The 26900-nt window shown below is 51.7% G+C and overlaps 9 protein-coding genes across 9 annotated transcripts; 5 read left to right on the top strand and 4 right to left on the bottom strand.

Annotated features, from left to right (window-relative positions):
* Positions 1-560: 560 nt before the first annotated feature.
* AYO21_08618 (hypothetical protein) lies at positions 561-1808 on the bottom strand (the record flags this gene model as incomplete). Its single annotated transcript, XM_022658561.1, has 4 exons — positions 561-622; positions 673-1416; positions 1473-1659; positions 1803-1808. 4 exons carry the CDS (start codon positions 1806-1808, stop codon positions 561-563), a joined length of 999 nt encoding a protein of 332 aa, XP_022509152.1.
* Positions 1809-3183: 1375 nt separating this feature from the next.
* AYO21_08617 (nicotinate phosphoribosyltransferase) lies at positions 3184-4533 on the bottom strand (the record flags this gene model as incomplete). The annotated part of the gene is made up of 1 exon (XM_022658560.1): positions 3184-4533. One exon carries the CDS (start codon positions 4531-4533, stop codon positions 3184-3186), a length of 1350 nt encoding a protein of 449 aa, XP_022509151.1.
* Positions 4534-6304: 1771 nt separating this feature from the next.
* Positions 6305-8616, bottom strand: AYO21_08616 (hypothetical protein; the record flags this gene model as incomplete). The annotated part of the gene is made up of 4 exons (XM_022658559.1): positions 6305-6563; positions 7434-7641; positions 7701-7823; positions 7911-8616. The coding sequence occupies 4 exons, from the start codon at positions 8614-8616 to the stop codon at positions 6305-6307; spliced, it is 1296 nt and encodes a 431-aa protein (XP_022509150.1).
* A 1908-nt stretch (positions 8617-10524) lies between these two features.
* Positions 10525-11337, top strand: AYO21_08615 (hypothetical protein; the record flags this gene model as incomplete). The annotated part of the gene is made up of 1 exon (XM_022658558.1): positions 10525-11337. The coding sequence occupies one exon, from the start codon at positions 10525-10527 to the stop codon at positions 11335-11337; it is 813 nt and encodes a 270-aa protein (XP_022509149.1).
* A 33-nt stretch (positions 11338-11370) lies between these two features.
* On the top strand, positions 11371-11841 carry AYO21_08614 (hypothetical protein; the record flags this gene model as incomplete). Its single annotated transcript, XM_022658557.1, has 1 exon — positions 11371-11841. One exon carries the CDS (start codon positions 11371-11373, stop codon positions 11839-11841), a length of 471 nt encoding a protein of 156 aa, XP_022509148.1.
* Positions 11842-12105: 264 nt separating this feature from the next.
* Positions 12106-13484, bottom strand: AYO21_08613 (hypothetical protein; the record flags this gene model as incomplete). Its single annotated transcript, XM_022658556.1, has 2 exons — positions 12106-13069; positions 13126-13484. 2 exons carry the CDS (start codon positions 13482-13484, stop codon positions 12106-12108), a joined length of 1323 nt encoding a protein of 440 aa, XP_022509147.1.
* Positions 13485-14173: 689 nt separating this feature from the next.
* AYO21_08612 (hypothetical protein) lies at positions 14174-14922 on the top strand (the record flags this gene model as incomplete). The annotated part of the gene is made up of 2 exons (XM_022658555.1): positions 14174-14408; positions 14462-14922. 2 exons carry the CDS (start codon positions 14174-14176, stop codon positions 14920-14922), a joined length of 696 nt encoding a protein of 231 aa, XP_022509146.1.
* A 6664-nt stretch (positions 14923-21586) lies between these two features.
* AYO21_08611 (hypothetical protein) lies at positions 21587-23461 on the top strand (the record flags this gene model as incomplete). The annotated part of the gene is made up of 1 exon (XM_022658554.1): positions 21587-23461. One exon carries the CDS (start codon positions 21587-21589, stop codon positions 23459-23461), a length of 1875 nt encoding a protein of 624 aa, XP_022509145.1.
* A 722-nt stretch (positions 23462-24183) lies between these two features.
* AYO21_08610 (hypothetical protein) lies at positions 24184-25851 on the top strand (the record flags this gene model as incomplete). Its single annotated transcript, XM_022658553.1, has 1 exon — positions 24184-25851. One exon carries the CDS (start codon positions 24184-24186, stop codon positions 25849-25851), a length of 1668 nt encoding a protein of 555 aa, XP_022509144.1.
* Between the last annotated feature and the right edge of the window lie 1049 nt (positions 25852-26900).

The following is a 26900-nucleotide window of genomic DNA, read 5'->3' as shown; positions in this document are numbered from 1 at the left end:
GAAACCGAGCTACAAAACTGAATACACAATCAATCCTGCTACTGCTGCACCTGGGTAGAAGAATGAATCCGACAATACCGTCCAAAACAAGTTGAAAGAAATTATTAGCGGGTAGTGTGTGTATCTAATTGGGCGTTCTGATGCTGTACAATGTCAATCCTTGCCAACCAGCCCAGGATCCCCTCCACCACCAAAAGGGACCGAAAAAAAAGACAAAATGAACACTTTTGCGCCGGCTTTTCTGCGAAAACATAGGAAATTCTGAAACCTCTCCCTGCCACCATCCCCGCCCGCTCTATCGCGCTCTGATCTTCCTCACAATGCGAGTTGTGTCAACTCTCGGGCGATCCAAAAACACACACAAAGAAAAAGGTACCTTGTGGTCTGCTTCACCAACAATAGATGCTGTCCACCTTTCGTGGACATGAAGTCAAATGTAAGTAAACCTGCAAGAACCAATTGCAACGCGGAGCTGCCAGTTCCACATGTCACGATTCTCGCCAGCGATTGAACATGGTTTTGTGTGTTCATGACGGTGGAGGACTGTTGTTACCGCCTTCCTAATTTTTCGTCACCGTAACTGCCACCGCCACGACCACAACAATAATGATGATAATGAGGACTGGGCACAAGTTAGCATATTCCCGCCAGTAGAACCGGAACAACACTCACCGACAATGCCTAAGCACATCCACTTCTTGCGGCGGGCAGCTCGGGCCTTGACGACCGCGCCCTCGAGCTCAACATTTGCCTTGGACACATGTTCTGCGACTTGCTCGCCTTGCTCCTCGATCTGCGTGACTGCGGGCTCTTGCTGCACCACCAGTGCCTCGAGATCTTGGAAGAGCTGGGCAAGCTCAATCATTTGTCGTTCAATCTTCTGGATATCTTCGTGACGTTGCGAGACGTTTCGTGCGACAGACTGTGCTTCACCGCGTCGGTCACTCTGGATCAAGGCAGAAGAAAAGATTTGTTGGTTATTAGGATCTTCAACAGCTTCGCGCACTTCCGCGTCTGAGGCGTCGGGGCGGACGATCCGATATTGTCTCGCCATCTGTTCTTGAGACGCCTTCCGGAATTCGCGCTCTACTTGTTGGTACTGATTGATCGCGGTCTTCAGCCTTCGATCAATTTTGCCCACCTGGGGAGCATTGCGCGGGTTCCCGGACTCCGGTTGCTGCTTGATATTCTTGACGCGGCTGACGAGACCACGGTACTTTGTCATGATCGTTTCTCCCGTCCGATCAACCTCCACGCGCAACGGCGATTGGGCAGATGTATTTGTGTCTGCGAGGTATCGTGCTTGGAGGCCCTTGAGACGCTGTAGATCTGCCTCGATTTCATCGATAGCTTGATCGACAGCCCGGCATTCATTGAGAATCCGGTTCGGGTCGGCGCCGTTCATGTTTCTCATTTCTGAAAAGCGTATATTAGCCAGCAGCCACAGAAAGGTATCGTCGAGCTTTGTGTACCGTAACCGCCTTGCCGCTGTTCATCTTGAGCATAATAGCTGCTCCCTTGTTGCTGGGGCTCGGGGCGTTCACTATAGTTTCCCTGATTGCCATATGCTTCATTGCCATTGCCCCCCTGAGCGTAGGGATTGCCTGCTTGTCCGTAGGGATTATAGGTGCCATAACCCTGGCCGCCTTGCTGGTAGTTCTAATCGGAGCGATGCGGCAGTCAGCAATAGCTCTCAATGGGGAAGCACAAAGCAATGGTTGTAGGATATCTGTTGGCTGCGTTTCAGGAGTCGGGGCAAAGGGTGAAGCCAACCAATGTCTCTCGGCATGGAAACAACGTACACTCATGATGCCTGGAAAGCGAGGCGTGTATTAAAAATCGTGTAGGTGAACAATAACGGTTCAATTGAGGGCTCCCAGTTAGCGCGGGAATGCGTCGAGCAGGAAACCTGTAGAGAAAGGAGGTTCACGCGCAAATGGCTTCTGTACGCGATACTGGAATGAAGAAGATGAGAAAGAAAGCAATACAAAGGAGGAAGATGGAAGTCTAAGATGGAGGTGGAATCAGCAGCGGCTGAATAGAAAATCTGAAAGAAGAAAGGATCTTGGGGTGTTTGGAAAGATGGCGGGCTGAGTGATCAGAGCTACGAGGAATCTGATCAGCTCGGGACGGAGTTGGGAGGGAAGGAAGCGGGCATGTGAGGGAGCGAGCTGCAGCGAGAGGAACCCCCCTGCGGCCATTAATTGTACGAATATTCCATAGGGGAGCCTAAAGTGCCCCTCGGACCCTACTAGCCCTACTAGAGGGAACTGCGCACAGGCTTCGTCCGGAAAGGTCTGGGCACCCTTTTTCCCACGCCCTCCCCAAAGAAGCGCCTCTAGGCCTCGCGGCCTTGCGGCTTTGCGCTGTGACCTGCAGCTTCGTGTGGTGGAGCAGAAAAGGTGCGAAACCTTCGTCTTCGACTGCGGCTGTGCCACTCCAACTGCTACCCGAATCATAACTCGTACAAGAATGCCTACACAAGAAACGTTCATCGTCGACGAGCACGATCATCACTGGATCGTCTCAAACGCAAGTCAGCGCTTGGCCTGTTCTACTTTACCTATTCCGACCTCGTCCCCGCTAAGATAATTAGATGGATTTTCGACACCTCGAAGACCTGGTAACCACTCTGACAAACCATGGCTCGCTAGAAGCCTTCACCCAATCAAGCCCACACCAATCTTACTTTAGTATGGGGAACGTTTTGCTCCTTCACCAGTGTCGCCAATTACGCCTCAGGTATCGGAAAAAGAGACGGATTCGCTCTGCGTGGGGATGGTCACATCAGATATTGTTTCAGCATTTGCTGGAGAGCCATAGCCATCCATGCCTACCACTCCTATACTCGGAAGACTTGTGGTGATTATGATTGTCGCCTTTGGGCCATGGTCGTCTTTCGGCAGCCACCATTGAGATGCCGGAGTAAATCTCACGTCGGCCCCCCGGTGATCCGTTGTGGCGTGAGATAGGCACCGACATTTTGATTCCAGCTGCCTGGAGCGAAAATTCCATCTAGAAAGGGACTTTGAAGACCCCAATCACGACTGGTCAATGACAAGCTCTCCCGCCACAACCCCCACAAAGGTGCTAGAGCCTCGCCCCTCCGTCGATCCACAAGGGCTCCCAGGGGGCAGCAAGGCTGCGATATTAACGCCACTAGCATCGGCTGGCCCCAAAGCATCACCACCTCCTGGATTCATCACCTTCCCTCCATTCCTTCTCCGTGTAACCCAGACGGCGTTTGACATCTAGTACCGTTGCCTCGTCGCCTGTGTTCTTGCCGATATTGTCGGATAACTTGATTGCTGGTCTACCACCTGCCTTTGACAATTTGATGACGATGTTCATTGGTTTGGATTTCGTTCCAGGGTCCGACTTGTGCCTAAAATCGTTCGTGAAGAATGTCCCGACTCCAAAAGAAGGCTTGAACCCGCACGCTTCTGCCAGCTCTCGATATTCGATGCATTTTTCCACGTTGAGAGAGTCTGAGAACACAATACTCTTGTGGCTCAGCCCGATTGACTTGTAGAAGTCATCAGCGCGTTCGATGTATACTTTTGGGTCGCCAGAGTCCTGTCTGATGCCCGCAAAGACTTCAGCATAGTAAGGCTGATCATTTGCGTTGTGGTTCTCTTCGGTATACCCGGTCGAATTATCCCGTGACGCCGACGTGCGTGCTGGTACTCGTTTCTTGAAAGCCTTGAAGAAGTCGGGCGTGCCAAAGGTATCCGTGAGTGCAATGCCCAGAACCCCCTTGCCGAAGCAGTCAAGCCAATACCGGAGGCCGTTTTCGTTGGCATTTTCGTAGTCATTGGTCAGTGCGGCAATGCCCATGTACCACTCGTGGGCCACTGTTCCGACAGGGGGAATGCTATACTTCATCGCAAAGTACACATTGCTTGTGCCCGATAGCTTTCCACGTCGGTCCTTTTCATGTGAGGCCCGGACCAGACCCTTGATCACGAGGTCTTGGGTGTGGAAGTCACGTCTTCTCCGAGAGCCGAATTCGGACACAACGCAGCCTGCGCTGAACAACTGCACTCCCTTCTCATATGCCTGTTCCTCTTGTCCCTGGTGGTCCCAGTCCTTGTCAACGAACCTGAAATATGCTTCACTCGTCAAGGCGAGGAGAGGGATTTCGTAGAGGATTGTCTCGACCCACAGGCCAGTGACGGTGATGTGGAGGTCACCGAACGTGCCATCGACGGGCGTGAACTCCAGATGCACTTGCTCGGCGGGTCGGAGGCGAAACCTCTGCAGATACTCCAAGTAGTCGGAGCCCAGGAAGGGACAATGTTTTCTCAGATATCCCAACTCTTGCTGTTCGAGTGTGATGTTCCCCAGCTTGGTAATCTGTTCCCTCAGCCAGGCGACTGCCTCTTGGTCCAACCGCATCTGCGAGGTGCGGTTGGTGAACTTGTATTCCACGTCGACCGAAGGGAAGTACTTGAGGATCGCACATTGCATCGTCAGCTTGTACAGGTCGGTGTCGAGGAAAGAGAAGACGCCCTCGGGCTGCTTTGGTTCCATCTTGACAAAGGCACGAGACCGACCCTTACAGAGGCCACATGGGGGAGGGAGGGGGAAGGGGGAGGGGGGAGGTTTGGCAGAGGTCTGCCTGCGTGCGGACTTTCTAATATGACGCCGGCCCCAAACCGAAGATGTCCGTAGCACAGAGTGTCAGAAACCGACGATGGTACGGTGACAACAATAATGTAAGCCTGGTTGATACCAGGACTGCGTGGAGTTTATGTCCCCCCATGAGTGCCCAGGGACAGGACGCGGACTGTGACATGGTAATCGGTTAATGTCCCAGATAATGAGCCCGCCGTTGTTTAGCCGATCGCCGCATTCTCGCTGTTCCCCGCCATATGCCCGCGTTCCCCCCCTCCCCCCCGAAATCGTTCTTCCAATTACCCACGGAACCACGTAACCACCGAGTACGCAGCCGTAGCACTTAGACCCTTTGACAGTATTATTCCGAATTCGTCAGCATCACAACGACGGCTCTTTTCGAGGTCTTTTTGGGACTGTATGATACATCTAAGAGTATGGACGCATGCCGAACCCAATCTCCAGTGCGAAGCCTGCACGATGTATATTCTGCTGCTGTGAACTTCTCTGCGAACCCTGGTTGTCAGGAGCACAGCCTACCTGTACTCCTGGCTTCAGGTGTCACCGTTTCTATAACTACTATTCAATAAATACTATAAGAGGAGGGAGCTAGGGTAGCCTTTACGTAATACCTCCTGTTACCTCCGACCCCATCAATAGGTGAGAAACTTGCATTCTGACCGGTAAAACAACATGTGAGGCTCTCTAGGATCAGGACAGTAAGCTATGGGCTGGGTAGGATAATCAATCTAGCCTGTTTTATCTCCCTAGAGGTCGTGTTGGGTGGTTCAGGAGAAGGGCTGTTGAGCTTGGGTGTACGCAAACCGAGCCAAAGCAAAACAAGTCAGACTTTTAGGCGCTGCATGATTAGGACATAATTCTTTACCGCTCTCACAAGTCTGCCGCCCTCACAAGTTCTCTACTCTCATGAGCCCCCCCCTATCTCTACCCTCATGAGGCCGCCCCCCCCAAAACACAAGAAACCTACTGAATCCCCAGTTATGCGCACAATATCTCCAGTCGACCCAAAGTTCTCATCCGCAATAACCGTACTCTGGACGCTGAAGGTCCTCTTGTGATGGTTATACAGTGGCCTCGAACGGTATCCCTGCCTGCTCCCGCCATTACGAGGGTGAGGCATGTGCCGGTCCTCTTCTTTCTTGTATCATAGGTCCCTCTAATCATGCTGGTATTCCAAAGAGTTGGGCGTTGTAATTGCATGCCTGACACGCTGCAGGGTCGCCTGCTTCAAGTATCCCCTGGGGGAGATATAACAATCGTCGAGTCCCCCATCCTGTTCCTTCCACTCTCTTCAAACCGCTCTCCAAGCTCTTGTTCCTGACCTACCTGGTTCTTCGAGGTCCATTTCTCTCTCTGTGTTCCATCTTCAGCCGCTCTCGTTTCTGTATTCCGACCCGCCCTCATGTCTCCAGCATCCAACGCAGGTCCTGCAGATGGCAGTATCACCCACAAGAGCATCGCAGTCTCCTCCACGGGAGTTGGTGATCCTGACGCGGCTGGTGTGAGCTGTGCAGGTCAGTTCAAAGTACCTTTGTAACCCTAGGGATCAAAATCTGAAGCGCTTTAGATTCCTCTGCCACGGGCGTGTCCAGTCCACTTCTTCACTTTATCAATGCGCCGCCTCAGTCCGATCCATGGCATCCCAACCGGGCTGACCGGAAGCACCTCAATCGCCTTCTTTCACAGCTTGATGTCGTCCTGACAGCAATTGAGGCATTGGGAACGGGGCATTGATCTTTCCAACGTCGGCCATGCGACTGGCGTAGAGGATGTGCTCCAAGGGCAAGCCGGGAGCACAACTTCTTCCATTTTCTTCCTGTGTTTGTTCTGAGGTTGCAGCATAATTACCCCGCGCGGGGTCTCGCGTGCCACTCTTGACCATGATTATGGCTCGTCTTTCCAAAATCGTGGTGTTGATGATTGATCTGGTGGACGGAGCAGTCCCGGCACACTCTTTGAGTCACACTGACACACTGACAACCACATCAGCTTCCGGTGGTCCTCGCGTCATTGCCATTGCGACGCATGGTAATTGTGAGATACGTATGATAATGTCAGCACAATAATTCAGAAAGCAAGGATTAAACTTTGAGGTGGTGTTGAATGTTCTTTAGGTCTGGCGCAGGAGTCACAGTTGTGTTTGACGTGTTTGCGGGGATTTTCGAAGGCAAACTGTTCATTTGGTCATACCATCCTCCAAAGACCGCACCCGAATGGTGACCGACTGACTAAATGAGTCTAGTCATTTGAAACTTTATCTCCTTACTGCAACGAGCATTTTGTATGAAAATGTATCAAGTCTGACAGCTTTGTCTGACCAAAAACAATTCCCGCGGATATGCCTGTCGACGAGCGTTCGCCCGCCGCACAAATCGCGCGGCGGCCTGAGTCGACCGATAATGAACGAACAGCCACGCTTCTGATTGGTTGCCCTTATCAGCGCTTATCTATTGGCTAGAGAAAAGACAGATAACGTGACTTTTATGGATCTTAGTTATTCCGATCCTAATTCCATCGCAATATAACCATTCCACTTTCCAATTCCGCCTCGTCGCCGCCGCCACTCTTTAACTAACTCAACTTCTATCACCAGCAACATTAAATTGATTATCAACAGCCTCATATCATCGTTCTGTGACATAGAATCCATCTGTAAACAACCCTAATCAAAAACGCGTAGTTAATCGCTTCGCTGGCGTCTTGAGGAGTGCCCGAAGGGTTTACGCCTCACAGCCTATTTTTTACTCCCAACCATACTGGGAACTCGTCCCTTGTCCCTACAACCTTATCCTCACCTACTCCCCAGCGTTATCACTACCTTCGACCCCGATACCCCGGCTCGCAACTTCTCAAGCGCCCCTTGAATGTGCTCAACACCGTGGCCGACCACATCCGACGGCGGGGCCGGTTTGATCAGATCCTGCTCGAGTGCCCGCGGTAAGAAATCGGCGTATATCGCTTTTCCAAGTGCCTTATCTTGCTGCAGAATAGACACGGCAAAGACTTTGGGAGATTAGCGTGGAGCAAACCCAATGGCCACCAACTTTATACGAGGGACTCACTGCCGTTCACCTGTACGGTTGCAGGGAGTTCCTCGATGGGAGGTAGTGCCACCGCCATCCTCCCTCCTCCGAGCTGGGCAAGGACCTGCGCGACGTTCAACTGTGTATCTCTCGTCGCAATAGCTAGAAAACCCAAGATGTCAAATTCAGTGTTTCTTGCCGATTCGACATGACTTTCAAGGTTTGTCGATTGTAGTGTTCAGTCCTCACCATCAAATGCTCCTCGACAGGTATATTTCTGCAATGCCGCCGTCAAGTCACCCACGATACCTAGACTAGAGCGGTCAAACACGTCGCTCGCCCCCAGGCTCTTGCACAGGTCAAAGTTCGGCGGGGACGCCGTTGCTATAACGTGATACTTTGCTGCCACGGCCAGCTGGATCGCGGCAGCCCCGATGCTCGAACTGCCTCCCCAGACGAGGATCGCCTCCTGCTCAGGGTGGCCTTTCTCCGCCGCGTCCACGGGAGACATTAGACCTAATCTGTCCTCGTGAAACAGGCCGATGCCGGCAGTCGAAATGGCCAGCGGCAGAACACAGGCCTCTTCGTATTTCATCCCGTTGGGAATCACGCAACATCCCACCGTCGGGACGACCGTATACTCCTGGAACCCGCCATGCCTGGCCTCATTGGTAGCCAGCCCGACCGCGTGGGCGAGCACTCTCTGGCCTTTCCGAAACTGCGTGACGCCTTCGCCGACCTCGACAATGTCGCCGGAGACGTCCTGGCCGAGGATCCGGGGCAACGACCCCGCGGGGAAAGCGCCGTTCTGTATCTTCCAGTCTATAGGGTTCATGGCGACAGCGCGATTCTGGACGAGAACTTCGTTGGCACCAGGCTTGCCGACGTCCGCGGGCCCGACCTCGAGCGGCGATTTCGCTTGACGGAACCATGCAGCGTGGTTTGCGGTTGCCATTGCGGGACCCGTTGTGTGTGTTTTTCTATCTATTTCGGAATTTCAACCAACTTAGCGGAACTTCGATCATTTGTGGAAGAAGTCACTCTAGATAGTCTGGATAAAAAGATATTGATGAATTTGTAATAAACATAAATGCGAGACTAGACCGGGTTAACCTATGATATGTAACATGCAAACGATTCTCCACAAACAAGGCCCGTTTGAATGTGTCGGCCTGACATCATCCATCATCCATTGCCGATCATTTGTTGCCCGGTGTCGGAGACGAAGTCATTGACAACATGGAGAGTGGAATACTCAACCATAATGGCGGCACTTACGAGTCCTGTTCAGCATATTTACAAAAGAGCAAAGTATTTGTAATCGACTAATCGGTAGTTGGGACAGCATCATGGTTCACGAGCAGACGAGCTCCCGAGAGGTATCGAAGGGCTTGATGTCGTACTGCTGGTACTGGAATTAAGACCACATTTTCTCCGAATGTTACAATGGGGTGCCATTGCTTGTAATCGAACTGAAAGCCTCAAAATCCTGGTGACAACACTTCACCTGAATATTGTAGGTGGCAGGAACCTAATCCCAAAATCTGCCAGGTTCAAGAGCTTTCAACCCCAAATCGGCCGCAACTTGCCTATCCAAATTACTTTTGCTGTTGAATTGGAGGCGCTGAGGAAGGCCTACCTACACGACCGGGCTTACATCAGTAGGAGGGTTGCTTTGGTCTCGTTACATTACGTCCCTCTGCCATGCTAGCCCGTCCTCCACAATCTTCTTGTCCTGTTCAATGGTCGAACATTCGTCGCGAAAGGCATGAAAAGTAACGAATGCACAATGTACTGGGTACTATTGTGTTGGCAATACTGTCAAGAAAAGAACAGGATGAGGGAGTGAGGGATCGAGGATTAGTTTGACACAAGTGTATTATATACCGACATGGATTGGGTTCGTCCTCAAAACACTTGTTATGCCCCTCTTTTCCCAACTTGCAGTCATCGGAACTGATAGCGCATTGACAGAATGAGGTAGTCGTGTACGAGTATTGCACAGCCACCACAGGCACAGATGTGCAGGGATTCTGATAGGAAACTGAGTCAACCCTCAAATTGCATCTTGTTGATCCACCATGTGATCAGCACCGCACTTGCGCTGTTCTTGGATAGCGAGCGGCGTCGGAGGATAGACTGCAGGTAGTGTTGCATCTGCCTCAGTCGGCGGTCAGTGGTCAGTGGTCAGTGGCCAGGAAACGGACAGCGTAGAGGGGCACTCTCATCGACAAAGTGTGCGGCCGTTGTACGAGTAGGAAACATAAAGGTCAAAGGGACCTTATTATGAGACAGATGCAGATGCAGCAGGTGGAAGGAGCTGCTTGAAGGAGAGAAGATTGTTGGACGATCAAGACAGGGGGTGAGCGTCATGCAACTCCACCAATTGGCCCAGTGGAATCTGGGCGTTGCCCCTTTTACCGGATTGGTTCAACGACGCGTTTCATCTTTCCTGCCACTATCCCTTCTCTCTTCTCTCATACTCCGTTGGTGCCCATCTTCGTACAGCTAGAGAGGCTCTGATAGACCCTCTCTCGCGTCCTCTCACTCAACCTCTCCTTCTCCTCCTCTTCGAGCCACACCGTTTGTGTCGCCCGTTGCCGCTCTTTTGCTCTTCAGTCTCTCCTTTGCAAACTCGTCGTCGCGCTGTGCTGCGACGCGTCCTCACATTCATTTACGATTTAAATTGTGTTTTGCATACAAGTACGTGAAGTCCGAGCTTCTCGGACCCTCCTGCGACACTCACCTGTCACGAGCAAGACCTGGAGTCAACCACCAAAATCCCTTGAGCAAGACCTGTCTCTATCCTGTTTTGGCCTTTGTTCTCCAAAGGGTTCATACAGACAATAGAGCTGTCTGAGCCATGCACTCCTTCAGGACGACATCCATCGCCCTCCTCTCCCTCTTCACCACCACCCTCGCCCAGACCTTCACATCATGCAATCCCTTGGAGCGGACCGATTGCCCGCCCAACACTGCGCTGGGTGTCGGCAATTACTCGATTGATTTCACTCAGAATACAATGTCAGACAAAGTTTGGAATGTCACGGCTGGCGGAATCGATTATGGAGATGACGGTGCCGAGTTCACAATCAAACAGCGTGGCCAGTCGCCCACGGTCCAGACGAACTTCTTTCTGTTCTTTGGGCAAGTTGAGGTTATCATGAAAGTCGCCAAGGGTCAAGGCATAGTGTCTTCAGTTGTTTTGCAATCGATGGATCTCGACGAGGTGGACTGGGAATTCATCGGAGGCAACAACTCATTTGTTGAAACTAACTTTTTCAGCAAAGGAAATCAGACTGACTACGGCAATGCCATCTGGTATCCCATCAATGACCCCCAAAATGAATGGCACAATTACACATTGGATTGGTCGAAGGAGAAGCTTGACTGGATCGTAGACGGAAACATCATTCGCACTTTGACATATGAAGAAGCTAATGGCGGCCTCAAATTTCCCCAAACTCCCTGCGATGTCAGACTCGGCATCTGGGCAGGTGGTGATCCCAAAATGCCCAAGGGTACTATTGAATGGGCAGGTGGCGAAACCGATTACGACGATGCTCCCTTCACCATGACTGTGAAGTCTGTCAGAGTGTCAGACGCCAGCAGAGGTACCCAGTATGTGTATGGCGACACCTCGGGAAGCTATCAGAGTATTAAGATCCTCAAGTAAACATTGCCCCTCTCCTCCCACCTGGAAACAAACATGGCTAATCTTCCTCCCAGTGACACTAAACCTATCCAACTCGACGGCGAAAACAGCCAATCAAGCACTCAATCCATAAAACAGAAGTGGAATGGCCTCTCCCAGCAGACCAAGTACATCATCATTGGCGTTGTCTGCGGCGTCGTCATCCTCTGCATCCTTATCTTTGCATTCTGCTGCATCCGCCAGCGCCGTGCGGGTAAGCACGAGAAACTGGTCGAGGACGCCAAATACGAAAAGATCACCTCTGAGGTCATGGCGTACCGGGCAGACATGTCGAGGATGCGAGCCGAGCAAAAGATGATGGGCACCAGTGTTCACGTCAGCCCCGTGACTCCCATGATGGGCAATGCAGGAGTTTCTGTGCAGAATTTCGGCAGTGCGTCGCCCATGGTGGGTGGCGGGCGAAGCCCGAACCCGGGTTACGGATACGCAAGCAGCGGATATGCTAGGGGCTATCAGAAATATTGAGCATTGATGAAAGGTGATATCGTTGAAAAGGAAAGGACCAGGGCTGGGATATCTGGAACTGAGGGAGTGAAGAGTACCTGCAGTTCATTGTAAGATAAATGAGATCAGCAAGATGAGTGGATAGCCGGGGTTTTAACAGCAGCATTTTCATTTTGAGCTTTTGGCCGACGCCGGCTCCAATGTTGATTGTTTGTACAGCTCATGACTATTTCGTCTTGCTCATCATGTCTCTCGTTCCACGGCGTTCACATTCCAACCAGGCTTTCAAAGGCCCATGTTGGCCATATTGCGCTCTAGCTGCGCAGTCTCCTTGCCCGACTCCTTTGAGTCCTTGGTGTCTTTCTTCCCCAAGCGCATCATCTGGCTCAGCTTGGTCTTGACGCCTTTCCCGGCCGCATTGCCACTCCCGGTCGGTTCGTCAGGAACCACCTTCCCGCCCTTCAACGTCACCAGCTTCACTTCTCCTGGCTTGACAACCCTGGCAATCATGGGTTGTGGGCGTGGTTTTGGCTTGGGCCCACTGACTTTGACGTGCGACCGCATGTCGTCGGGCAGGTAGAAGCCAGTGTCGATGCATTGTCCCAGGAAGTTGATCTCGACCAGTTTCTTGGGGTCGAACCAGCGGAAGAATGGGCCAGCGTCGACTGCGAAGTTCATCAGGGTGAGATGGCTGATGGGCAGGTAGCGCATGTTTTCGAGAGGGAGGGTTTCGACCACGTCGATCTGAGCTTGTTTCATGGCTTGTTGGTCGAGGTACTCGCCATCACCGAATTCTTGGTGTAGGATGCCATTTCCGTGAAAGCCTAGATATTCGGCATCGACTTGTCGTTCAGGGGAGCCGTCGTAGGACCATGTCTCGTCGATCTTGCGGTATTTGTGCTTTGTGTCTTCATTCATTTCCGGCTCGAGTGCCATTTCAAGGTGGAGCTTGGTGAGGTTCTTGTTCAGCCAACAAGTTGCCCAGATGATCGGTTGATATGATCGCATCATGCCGTTCAACTGGAGATAGTGGAGGTTGTGAAACATCTGTAGAGGCTTGAGGTCCTTGAAAGGAAAGACGCCTTTTTGGTCGCCATCGCTGTTCTCCTCTTCATCATCATTGTCGATCTCGTCGAACTTGATCGGCCAGAACAGGTCGAGATTGAGGATTGGGCGATCTTTATCCAGATGGCGCCAGAGCTGGGGTCGGAAATGGACGATGGGTTTGTCAAAGCCGCCCACGTCGACACTAGCCCTTGGTGAGTCCATGGTAGATGTGGATGGTAGAGAGAAGGGTTGACATACAGAAGTTTGGCAAGATTAGAATCAGATTCAGTTTTGAAGGGAAATTTTGAAAATTGTTGACCATGCCGCACCCCAGCAGAGGCTGTGGTAACAGCGCGTTTTCCTCCTGAAGACTCTGCCAGTTTGTCCGACAGTGAATGTGGGCTTCTTGTCGCCGCTGTGCCAAACGGGGGTTTTCTTGGGGTCATTTCCTTTGTCAGACTCTCCTTCGTCGTGTTTGTCATTGGCCCAGACTGTGGAAGCTCTTTCATAACATCTACTTGCCCTGGACCTCTGGACAGTGTATCTATGGCACTGGTTGCGTAGGGAGAGGGCAGGGGTCGTGAGAAGTTAGGGGTGCGTGCAGAGGAAGGTGCCATGATGGGGGAAGCAGCAAACAACGAGGATTGCAAAGAGAATGTCCACAGCTTTGATGCACGAAGATCGAGCGAGCGAGACAGACATCGTGAGCCGCGCGACAGAATTTGAAGCCTTGAGTAATATTGAGAAGCGTTGAGCTCCTCAGTGCGACCGCTGAGGAGCGTTGCTCTTTGAAGCGCGGACTGCATCTACCTTTGGCAAGTCACCTTTTTCCAACCATCGACGAAGCTGCCATCATGTCTCATTTCCTTTCAGAACAGTCAACATCCCCTTTTGTCGTACATCTGGGGTTGAGCTGGCGACCATACGCATCTGGAGAGGCTCTCCATGGCCGACTCAACCACAACATTATCAAGACGAGAGACTCTGGCAGGTATGTCCCCTAATATTCAGTCCTGTGTGCAAGAGACGCATTCCTGTGGGAAGCAACTTTCGGAAGCAACTTTCGCACATCTTATATAGAAGTGAAGTTGCTAGAGGAGGCAAAAGTCCGCAGGGTAAAAGGGGGAAGGTTCACATGCTCTTATCTAATCTCTTGGCTCTCTTCATGACGCGCTCGCTTCCTTCCACAGCATCCCGTTGATATCTCCCTTCGCACACACCTTCTTTCTAGGAAATGGAGCTCATGTTGGTACGAGGCAGCTTATAATGCTTCCAAGAGGAACGGCCCCGGTCCGCAGCAGCAGCCATGGCTCCCATCCGTCGCTACCTGCGGATTAGCAAACACTCCGTCCTTGAGTGCCGCATCTTCCTCGAGAACCCTGCCGATGAACCAAGATGGCTCTTGAACGAAAGAGACCCCGCACTTCCGCGGGTGTTTGAGGCTGTCAAACCCTACGTCCTGCCGAAACTACGGGAAGAGAATGAGCGGGCGCGTAGTAAGGGCAAAAAGAAGAAGAGTGTCAAAGACGTGGTTCAACAAGGTGAATGCGCTGCCCTTTGATTGCGAGACATTTCTCCTGACAAGCGTACTCAGATGACTTCGAAGTATCGATCTTCCTCACTGAAATCAGGACCCGTCACTGCCTTCTTGTCAAGAATAAGACATTCAAGCAACAAGGCCTAATGAAGAGCAACAATGGCAACAAGCTCACCAGAACGGACCGTGACACTGTCATGGTTCAGGATGAAAGCGACGAAGAGAACATCAATCTAGATGATATACCTGCTGCGGAAGATCAAGATAGGGAAGGGAGTTACGGCGACCCAAGTCATGCGTCTGCAGGTCGCGATCTCGACACGGGAGTGGATGACAAGAAGAAGCTGGGTTTCAACACAACGTACGAGGGATTCAGTATCTGGGGTTGGGTGCTGTGTCTCTTTGTTGAGCGTAAAGGCGGTCCTAGCAAAAATGGGTCTGGGATCCAGGGCGGTTCGCAGGCGCTCATGCAAGACTGGATCCAATCCACGCAGGAACAAAAGGACGATGATACGTGATGTCCGCTCCTCGAGAAATACGGAGCTTGGTTACCGTTCTCAGGATGGAATTCTGCAGTGGCCCCGAGGAAAACCCACGGCACATGTGTTGGAGGATGTTTTGTAGGATACCACCGAGAAAGATAGCATGCCTCAAAAATTGGTTTCAGGAGATAGGATTATGGTGCCGGCTCTTAAAACCATGTTTTCATGTTTGGGCCAACTCCTGTGTCAAACAGTGTTTCCGCCAAAGATACCTAGTACCAACGGCAGCAGATGGAAGCAGCGTTGGCTGTGAAAATCGATGTTTAATGCAGACGACACGGAGCCGCATTGTTTTAGCCTGCCAGCCCCCTCGCTTCGTGCAGCGTGACGAACAATTCAGTGAATAATAGTTGTCCGCAACAAGACAATCTGGCTACATCATGCGGTCAAGCCATTAAGCCATGCCGGAGATTGAATGACAGAGTTCAGCTCGGCTACCAAGTGTTCTGGACAGGCAGGCGACAAAAGGGCACGTTTCGCTTGTTCCAGAACCTCCAGCCCAGTGTGATACGAGTCTGGAGCAGCTTTGGGACGATTTTGTGGTTCAAGGTTCCACTAGACTGCAGCTCGTGGCGCTTGCTCGCGCAATTTCCACGTGGTTGTGGCTGCCCCTTTTCTCTCCTGAGAACAATCATCTGAACCCTGCATGATGCATGGGCTGGCGGCGTTTCGTTGCCTTTTTGTATCCATGCCCGCGGCCAGACCCGTTCCTTCTCGTTCCAGGTCGTTTGTACATATACGAGGTGGTGGCGCATATTATTGAGACACGAGGGAAGAGTTGGACACGAGGCAGGATCAAATGCAGGATTGTTGCGGATCCAATGGCTCCCCGTTATCAGCACAACAGCCCGTCAGCCTTACTGCGCAAGACGCACGGAGAAAACTAAGGAGATGCATGCGACATGTCACATTGTAACCTCAGGTCAGGAGGCACTAACTTGCTCACCTCCGAGGTGCAGAACCTCCTCCGGGCTGAGTGGCTGGTATACTACTTTTAGATACAAACGATGAGGCACGTGTCACCTTGTCCAGCACCCATCCAGTGCCATGCCCGCTGATTATTAAGTACAGCTTATCGTACACAAATGAACTGGTGGCGCAATGGATATGGTTGACAATGCTCAAGTGGAGTGTCAGATTCTTTGCTTTTGCGGGATGGCCCGGCAGCTCTTTTGATCCTGCTGCGGTCAGATGTTTGGGAGGTTGCAACAAGCCACAGTATGGCGGCGAGTGGATGTCTTTCGCAGTGGTAAACGACGGTGAGAATGGGCAGGCCAGCGCAGGGAAATTGCCGCGGGGCTTGGGGCCAACCTCGTCTGATCTGAAATGGTGCGAGATGCTAGCGACGAAACGGAAGCTGCATGGAATCAAATGCGAGATTCGAGAAGCGAGCAAGCCCAAGGTCCCCAGCTACCAGCTAGCCACAAAATCTCTCTCAAGCTACTCGGGTAACCAGTCCAAGTAGTACGAGTTCAGTAATTCGTAGCTGGAGGGGCTTGGGCACATCGCTACCACCAATGTGGATAGCTTCCCCACGCTTCTGACTGCGTGCATGCGCCAGCAATACGCCCACGGATATTTCCAGAGGGCGTCCTCCAAGTCTGCGCAAAGTCTCGAAACAGTAAGTGGTGCCAGCTGAAGCTGGAGGAAAACATTTCTAATCCCATTTGACGGAGAGGCAGGCCAACAAGAATCGGCGCCAGGTCATGTGCCAAACTGCGACCCAAGAATTGTCAACTGCACCAGGAGCTGTGTTGGCCGGCCAGGAAACTACGGTTACGGTGACCGATCCGTTAACGCCATGCTTTCGATCCTATCCCTACCTTCTCTACAAGACTCTGGTGACTTGAATGCCCATCATGACGGAATCGATTGTGGCACAAAGAACCAGTGGCACCACACAAGAACGATTTTCAACGCACAGTTTGTGCACAACAAAAACCTTGTACCCCGATTGCCACACTCAGGGGTTAACATGAAACACACTATCCCATACAAACTTTTTCCATTCTCAGCTGCAGGTGTTTTGTCGAAACTTGGGGGGTGGCAAACTGAATGAATGTCTTGTCGCCTGCTGATCCAGGGGTAAAAGAGAAGGATCTTCAGGAACCCGCTGACCACCACCGCCACCATCATCACCCACGGTCCAAAACCCCTCCAGCGATACGCAGTCCCCTCTGTTTAGAGCTCGAGGCTCGTTGAAGATCTGAACATCATCACATCACCCATCCCACCTTTGAAACAGACTGTTGAAGAGAAGCGCACTAAGAGGAGTCCTATGACTGCATAATCGACACAGTAGATGGCGCATGCAGAGGGGATTCGCGTTCGATAGGAAAAGTAGTCGTGGTCGGCTCTCACTGCTCAGTGCTCGCTGCACGAACTGCCCCAGGTATCCATGCAGGGTACCCAATCCACTAATTATGGATAGAATATGTCACTTTTGGAGAATCGTTGACCTTGTTACATCCAATCCAAGCGCGCGCTTGGCCACGATTTGAAACAGGTCTTTCCGCGTGACAGGTCTGATCCGAGCGAACCCCAAAAAGGCCATCTTCGATCGCTTTAGAAAGAACCTGTACAAACGGCTGCAAGCTGAGCGTGGAAATGGAAGTTACCGGAAGAGGGCAGTGATGTGTATTCCTTGCAGAAGCCATGGAGCCATGGCTTTGCTGACGAATCAGGCTATGAGGATGAGCCTCCCTATCCGACAAAGTCCGCCCTTCAGCATCCTTCAACGAACGTGCGTCGGCTGAGGCAGGGCTGAAGGCACCAATTGCATCCCATCTGACAGGCACAAAGCGGGCATAGCACTCGTAGATCACAGGAATAGCACGACTTTCCAAGGTTTGTACGGATCACGGGGTCGACCGCTGACCACACTCCTTGCATGCTTTTTGGGGAGCGCGATTCCGGATTTCTTGATGGAGGTACGGAAAAAACCATTTGTGGCACTGCCGGAGTGGACATACACACCATCATGGCATACGTTGAAGGCCACGTTGCGGGTTACCGCCAATGAGCACGATGCCGGCCACAAGGTGAAACCGGATACTGGGAGGGGAAAATATCCCAGGTACCTACGTATGGCTACCCAACAGGACTCGTACTCGGGCTAAAGGGCAACTCGGCACAGAAGGACACCCACATCGTTGGAAAACCAGTACGAGATGCTCAGAGCAACACCATCCCCTTCCCATTTGGGGACATAGCGACGGCTCGTCAATGCCGGTTGCATTCACTCTCCCGAAAGTTTGGGCCTCGAGTTGTACACCGCTATCTCTGAAGCAAGGCAAAAGTGGAACTGGGAAATAATTGTTATTAGACAAACGGACCTTGAAATATCCTGGGGAGCAACGTCCTCATCATCATGCCGAATTCCCTGCGTGGGCAAGGGAGACGGATGGGTCTCACAATTTGCTTGGTGATTTCCGGGCAGACACAAGCGGAGACAGCGACAACAATCTCCCCCTCCCCTTGCGAGGCGCGCCCGAGAAACCCCAGGCTGTTCCGGTCAGCTGGGTCCTTGTCTTTGTCAGTGTGCGCGCCTGAGTGACTTAGCGCCTGGGCCTAGTCAAGAAAACTGGAGGAGTCAATATACCCCTAGCCCACTTCTGGACAGTGGATGCCAGGGGCAGCAAGGGGGAAAGGCGTCTCCTGAGGAGTCTCGAAATCTTGCGTGTCAAAAGCTTGCAAACGAAAACATGCCACCACACCGGCAAGCCTCAAGCGGGCTCCACCTCAGAGGCAGACCGTCACACAGCCAAGTAGTCGCCAAAAAGTTGCATGGATGACTCTGGGTCAGCGTCACCATTTCTGGAACAATTCTCGGTGCTCCCGGGGGGTGAGGCTGCCAGGGATCAGAAAAATAAATAACTGACTCGTATCCTCCCTCTTCCAAACGGCGTCCTTCTCAAACAAAACACTATCATCTGCTCCTCGCCCCAAGCATCAACAAACCTGATCACCAGGCCAACAAGCACTCCAGAGAGCTTCTCATCACTACCGAATACCTTGGAACAAAGCATTTTTCGACAAAACCAAGTCGACGCTCAATCATCCCAACCATCACAATGCCTGCCGGATCTAAATATCCTCCTTGCCCGGGTCCTCCCCCAAACCGTCCTCTACCAGCAATCCCCAAAAAGCATGCTGCATGAAACAAATGCTCTTCATCAGCACCATTTCAGTTTGTTCGACTTCATTCAGGACAGGCTCTTGGAACAGAATGTCGCTGCCTATGTCGATGCCTGAGAACCTCGAGTCGTTCTGCCTGCGTCCACATGTCAGGTAGCCACATGACATGCAGTACCTCAACCTAATTCATGCATTCCAATTGGCGTTCTCCACCTTTTGAGGAGGTTCAACAACAGCATCCCTCCCATGTGGGAAGAAGCTCTTGGCACCATGGGACTCACTCGCGCATACAACGAAAGAGGACGTGCATGAGTCGATGCGCTGGCAACTCCACCGGTCACAAGCACAACACTCTTGCATCAGCCAGGCAACCACACGCCCACGTTCTGCCCGCGCTTCCAGTCCTCGCAAGAACTGCTCCACCAGAGAAACCCGCAGCCCTGTCGTGCTGCAGATACGAGGATGTTTTCAGGTCCTTTCAACCACCCACCACCGCCGAACCCCTAATACCTTGATTACACACCACTTTGTTTTCCCCACAACTTGCGCCCGATGATTTCAGCCTCAAATTCTTCACCCGTGTTGTCTACCCTTCCTGATCTATCCGTCAGGCAGAAACAACTCGGGTGACTATTTCCTATTACACAAGAACATGTACCAACACACCACACCCAGTCTGATATACTTGTACCAATAGTGGATACCCCAACTTTGACACATTCGTTTGCGGAGGGAAGACAGGCTCTCGCCTCGCCTTGCTAAAGTGGCCCAAAAGGGTCCATTGGCAGGCATTTGTACGTTACTTGAGTGGACATTAATGAGCCCCATGATGATGAGTTCTGGGAAAGGGACCGACTGGGTCACACAGCGATGGACCGTCTCCTTACCAGCTAGCATTTGCGAGTCTATCTAATAGATAATTATTTCTTTGACCCCCTCCTGTTCCGAGTTCCTCCCTGTGAAGTCCAGGTGGTGTAGTCGCCATATTGTACGCTAATCTGCAAATGTACCCATGCCGGAGCCGAAAGGAGCTGAAGGGAACTCGACAGGAACATTCCAAGACACCCAATCAAGCCGCAATTGCGGTAATTTCTGAATACTCATCATCCTCAAGGAGTTTGCCAGCGTAGGGTCTGCGGTCTTACGAGTCACCAGCACATCTTACCTGCATGGGCGAACAGGGAGTAGGTTGCGTGGACGCCCACAAAGGAGCTTGTAGCTTTGGAGCTTTGCTTTCGATAATTGGATAGAGCGGACTTTGCATCCGAAAGTAGCCGCCAGGAACGAGCCGGCGTGCTGTGAGCAGGGAGGGAGGAGCCGAGCATGTTTGTCTTATGACCTGGAGCTGTGTGAGCTGGCAAAAGCTGCGAGACCTTCACCCCGCGTTTGTGATTCAGAAATAGCGACGTGCATGACCGGTGTGCACACAATAGAATAGGATGACTGTGTGCGTTGGGTACTCAGCCACCAGCGAGCCACTGGAAAGGGAAAAAATGGCACATTCTGACACACAGTAAATGCCCTCTCAGAGTTTAGGTAGTCACAAAATAGCCATGAGGCGGTCGCTAGATCGGTGAGGGTAGGGATGTCAACACGAGGTATGCCTAAGGAGGTTACCCTTAAATCAATTATTAATGGTGAATCATCTTTGTTGATACCTAGTATTTGTAGACTACCGTGACTACCTAGGCAGGGAGAAGATGAGAACTCAAGAACCCATATCTTTGTTACCCTGATCTCTTTTGTTGCTTATGTCTCCTCTCTCTTTCTCTCTCCCCCTTTTCCCCTGCATTGTCACTGAATCCCTCATCACCCACCCAGTCTCCTCTTCGTGGACCTTGACGGCATCATCGGATGGAGCGGTGGATAGAGAGATGGTACGCTGGCTGTAGGCTCGTGGGGAATTGAAGAATAGCGCTGTAAGGCAAGCATTGTGGTTGGATCAAGCTGATCTGTTATCCTCCGCTAGGAGAAATCGAACTAATAAAACCAGGGGAAGAGAGTCCGCTGCAACGGGCCCAGTCCTTTTTGGGTGCTCATGACGAAATCGCAATGATCAAACAACCCCAACCACCTCGATTCTCAAGGTTGGCAGCCCGAGATTCCCGTTGAGGCCCGTCCACTAACACCATCGTTTGCGCGTCCTTTTTCTTCGTCCGTTGGCGGGAGGTAGAAACTGGGAATGCCCATTGAATGCCATTACCCCACAACCCAAACCGCCATGGCTAAGCTGGCTGCCACTGCTGTCATCGCAGCCCGCAGCTCAGTCCGCGATCTCTCCATCCGTATTGGCGGCCCAGCTGCTCACTCTGATCGACCATCAATGACCATATTTTTGATCGAGCTTTTCTGTTCCTCTACATTTTGCTGCTTCTGCTTTGCATAGACCTGCTCGTTGTCTCCCGAAGGTTGTTTGTTGTCGTTCGTTGGCGTCCTTGAGAGGCTGAAAGACGAGGTCGGTGGTGACTGCGCTTTTGTATATTTTTGTAACACTCGCTGCGCCATGTCCTCTCGTTTCCTGCCAGTCTTTGGCGCGCTCTTCCTCACACTCACTGCAGCTCAGAATACAGTCTCTCTTGCTATTACCGCCCAACCCACGTCGGGCGCCTCCGGAATCATCAGCCCCTCGTTTGCCGGCTTCGGTATCGAATCCTCTAATCTCTTCTCCTTCACTGGAGGCAGCGACGAGAACCAGCTCACCAAGAACTTGTTGGAGAACTTGGCAAACTATACGGGCACGCCACCGCATCTGCGCATTGGAGGCAATACCCAAGATTATTTCATCTATGATGCCTCCCAAGACGACTATGCTTGGAAGCCTAACCCGGACTCCGTTGCGCCGGGAGCATACGCAAGCGATTCGATGATTATTGGGCCAAAGTTCTTTGAGGTGATCAATCGCTTCCCTAGTAATACACCCGTCACCTTTGGATTGAACCTGGCCTACTCGGAATCCGACTACATTGAGCAAATCACCACTATGGCCACACAAGCCGTCAATCGGTTGGTCGACGTCAACCTAGTGTCATTTGAGATCGGAAATGAGCCTGATCTGTACCTGGAAAATGGTTTCCGCACAGGTTCCTGGGGCGGCCAGGTCTACACACAAGAATGGTTGGACCGTGCAGATGCTATCTGGGAACAAGTTCTTCGACCGAACAGCCTTCCCAGCAATTTCTTTGAGCCAGGAGCCACGGCATCAACCATTGGAACATCTTTCCAGGTCCAGGACTTGGACGAGTTTGGCATCACTGTCAAGGCCAATGGATCGTCACATCCATATATTGCCAGCTGGAATCAGCATGATTACTACTATTACATTGGGGTATCAACTTATCCACTGACAGCCTACGATTTTATGACCCTTTCCACGACCAATGACCAATTCGCTGCGTGGGTGACACAAATCCAGCAAGCGCAAGCCACGGGTTATCCATATGCTTTGCGAGAGATGGGCGTTGTTGGTCCGATCGGTTTAAATGACATTACAGACGTCTTTGGAGCTGCGCTGTGGTCCCTCAATTTCTTCCTCTATGCAGCTACCCTCAATATCTCGTCGGTGCAGATGCATATGACCGACAATAGCAACGCTAGTGCGTGGCAGCCAATCCCGTACTATGGTAGTCAACCATTTGTGCGACCAAACTATTATGCGTTCGCTGCATTTGCCCAAACCATTGGACCAACTTGTCAGGCTCAAATTGGAGGGTATATCATTCAGAATCCTCCCGCTTCGTACGGCGGCCGCATCGCAGCCTACTCGGTCTATCAAGCCGGTACCTTGGCCTCGATCGTCTTGATCAATTCGAATCCTGCCAATGTCTCGGAGGCAAATAAACCCAGTCTTACTTGGGACTTGTCCCTGCCAGAGAAGTTTGCGGGAGAGGAGCTGTACCTAGCGTACCTCACCAACAATGGAGCAGATGCGAAACATGGTACAACCTGGAACGGCATCAGCTACGAGAACAGCGGTGATGGTGTACCTACCAGGGTAAATGACACCACGGAAAGAATCAAAATTGGCAATGATGGGAGCGTCAGCATCGTGGTTCGGGATTCTCAAGCCGTTATTGCAAATATTGGATCTCCGATCGGCCAGCAGAAGCCCAATCCCAGCGCATGCTCTAAACTCGCAGCGAGTACCCCGGATGCTCGCCCTGTCACTACCCCCGTCGGCACAAGTGCGCCAGATGCAACATCTTCTTCGGATAGCTCCTCGTCAACCCAGTCGGATAGTTCGACACAGTCGAATACAGCATCGAGAACAGGCAGCACTGCACGTGCAAGCACCACGAACGGAGTTGCGGGCCTTTCTACAATGATGCTGGCAACAATTGCTTCGGCATTTTTGAGTGGAGTCTATCTTGTTTGCCTATAAATGTGAAGGTGGAATTCCAGTATATATGAGGACGTATCAGCATGTTGTCGATATAGACGGCGTTCATGAGACTCCGCTGTCGAAAGATTTATGATGAAAGAAATTTGCACCAGTCAGGAGTCACAATGGGTAACGATTCCCGATGGTATTCAATTGACTGTGGATGGATAATTCAGGTTGTTTTGGGGTGCAAGCGAGGCGGTTACAGCTATGTGGATGAGACTAGAATATCTGTTTGATAAATCTAATCCGTAATTCTGATGAGGCCAAGATGCCACGAACTACTATGATGAGAAACTTGGAGCATACTGGCTGGCTCGGCTGGGCAGTCATTGCTAGTGAGGATGGATGCTTGATACTTGGACGACCTGGGCAGGAAGACGAGCACATGTGGATACCATGATGACTTTGTATTGGAGAGTAGCAGCTCTTTGATGAGCTTGGCTAGCATTGTCAATGGCATTGGCAATGGCAATAATGGCACTATTAATTATTATGGCACTGCTGGCTGGGCCGACTTCGGCAATCATCATTACTGGAATCTCAGCTCCATTTCCCATCATCCAGCATCTTCTTCCCCAGCCTACTCGGTGCAGTCTAACATTACACGCGTATATACTTGGCAATCATGGCTCATCTAGACCCATTTGGATGAGCTTGTTGGCATTTGCCAGCCCTCTCTTTATCCCTTCTCCCTCCCAAGACCACCGCCCTCTGCCGCCATGGAGGTCCCGAGCCCCCGCCGACCTCACTACCAGATCGGGGCCTTGTCCAACTTCATTCCACTCAATGAAGATCACAGTGCCATGTCTACGCGCGGACAACGCCTGCCCAGTCTGATCCAGAATCGGTCAACTACCTCTCTGCTCACCCTCCAGCGCCGACAGGGGACTCGAAGGGACTCGGTTGCGAGCCACAGGTCGGATGAGGACGAGGAGCGCGGACCTTCTGAAAGCTTCGATGCCATGGCTACCACGGCCAGGTGGCGGCCCAGCACGCCCTCGGAGACAGACCCGCGAAGAATGAGCATGGGGCCCGAGATCCTCATGACGCCGCAGGTGCGCAGCATGCGACTGATCGGGCAGAGCAACCCCAGGTACCACTGGCACCAGTATTTCAAGACGGAGGAGGAGTTGAAGAAGATGAAGAAACCCATCCGCAAATACTACGAGCGGAACAACTTCTTGGTCACCCAGTACCTTTACATTGACAAGTTGCTGGATTCGTCGCTCCCCCACCATCTCATTCAAGAGTATAGCCATCCGCGGTCGAATGGCACCATGAATACCATCTGCGAAGAACCGCCTACTGGAAACATGACTCCTGTGACAGCGGTGAATGCCACCAGCTCACCCATCGAGACCAAGTTGAAACGGACCCCGAAAAACTTGTACAAGCTTCCCAGCGAAGAGACACCCCTGTTGCTCGACGACGCGGAGGCGAACGCCGAGGCGGGTCTCCCGGAAATCAGCTTCGATGATATGGACGAGGGCGTGGACTCAAATGAGCGGATCGTGACAGTGGCAATCTACATCAACCTGATCGCCAACATCATCCTGCTGGCAGGGAAAATCGTGGTGATTGTTTTGACGTCGTCGCTCTCGGTGCTCGCATCTCTTGTTGACGCCGCCCTGGATTTTCTGTCCACCGCCATTGTCTGGACCACCACGAAACTCATCTCGCGACAAGATCAGTACGCTTATCCCATTGGTCGGCGTCGATTAGAGCCCGTCGGCGTCCTTGTTTTCAGCGTCATCATGATCACTTCCTTCTTCCAGGTGGCCCTGGAGTGTTTCAATCGGTTGCTCTCAGGGGATCACAGAGTCGTGGAGCTGGGTATCCCTGCTATTGTCATTATGCTGAGCACGGTCGCCATCAAGGGTTTCTGCTGGTTTTGGTGTCGATTGGTGAAGAACAGTTCTGTGCAAGCGCTCGCTCAAGATGCAGCCACGGACGTCGTCTTCAACATCTTCTCCATCGTTTTTCCACTTGTGGGCTTTTACTTTCAGGTCTGGTGGCTTGATGCCTTGGGTGGTCTGTTTTTGTCCTTCTACGTCATATTCAACTGGACACGAACGAGTGTCGAGCATGTGCGAAATCTCTGTGGTGTGTCGGCCACGGCCGATCAACGCAATGTCCTGCTCTATCTCGCCATGCGCTTTGCCAAGCCCATCCGATACATCCAAGGGTTGCAAGCATACCACACGGGCGACAAGCTCAATGTGGAGGTCGACATTGTGCTGGATGAGAATATGAGTTTGAGAGACAGCCACGACCTGAGCGAGAGTCTGCAGTACGTGCTGGAGAGCGTGCCGGCGGTTGATCGCGCGTTTGTGCACGCCGACTATGCGGATTGGAACTTGCCCAGCCATATGAATCAGCAAGGGTGAGGGGAGTAATTCAGGGAATGGGTTTTTTAGACGTGTGATCAGGCCAGGTCAGATGTATGTGTTATGTTTTGTGAAGGGGTTTGTGTTTGGATATGGCACAAGAGGACAGGATAAAAATCGGAGGTGGCCCAGCGAGAGTTTTTGTACCCGTTACCCCGGAAGACTACATTCTGGGCTTACAGTACCATCTATCTATCTATACCCATACATGTAGTTTTTCTTAGTGAGCCAGAGAGATATAGCCTAATATGGTGTGCTGGGAGTGTACCTATCTGGGGTTTTATGTGGACGGTCGGATCGCCATTTGAGGGGGGCATGTGTTGATGTGATAATATATAAATGTCATTTGTTGGGGCATCTTGGACATTGAAAGCATGATTTCTGAACTTGATATATCCCTTCCTTCTTCCCCTTTATGCCCTCCCTCTAAAGCTATCTCTCTCTCTGTCTCTCTCTCGCTCTCTCTGTGTGGCTTCTTCTTCTTCTTCTTCTTCTTCTTCTTCTCCCAGCTCCATACCTCGTACATCACGGGTAGGGAATGTTCTCTGCCCCACCACCCACTCACCCACTCACCCACCCACCCACAGCAGCGCTCCCCTGATGAGCCCCTATTCCTGCCAAGCCTTGCACACATCAGGCTGAACGAGGTAATTATCGAGAATCAACCACCCGACCTAGGTATGTATACCACAGTCTATACATGGGTATCGAGGACGTACACACATCTTAGATATCAAGGTATGCAGTACCCTCTCTACCGGTCTCTACCCCTATCGCCCGCTTCTGGTTCTGGTTCTGGCTCTGGTTCCGGTTCTGGCTCTGGTTCTGGCTCTGGTTCTGGTCTAGTCCAGTATATTATCTTTGTTTCCCTATCCGCAGAGCAGGATTGGAGGCTGATGCTCTGTTTCATCTTCTCTTGTCTTGGAGCACTGTCGGTTGTGCTCCTTCAAGCCTCGGTGCTCAGCGAATCAAATATTCCCGTGCGTGATGGTCTCGACGTAGAATGGAACAGAATATAAACAAAGCTGGATTCACGACACTTTTATTGT

Source organism: Fonsecaea monophora (genome assembly GCF_001642475.1).
Source record: "Fonsecaea monophora strain CBS 269.37 chromosome Unknown Scaff76, whole genome shotgun sequence".
In the NCBI taxonomy this organism is placed as follows: Eukaryota; Fungi; Ascomycota; class Eurotiomycetes; order Chaetothyriales; family Herpotrichiellaceae; genus Fonsecaea; species Fonsecaea monophora.
This window is presented reverse-complemented; position numbering and strand designations above follow the sequence as displayed.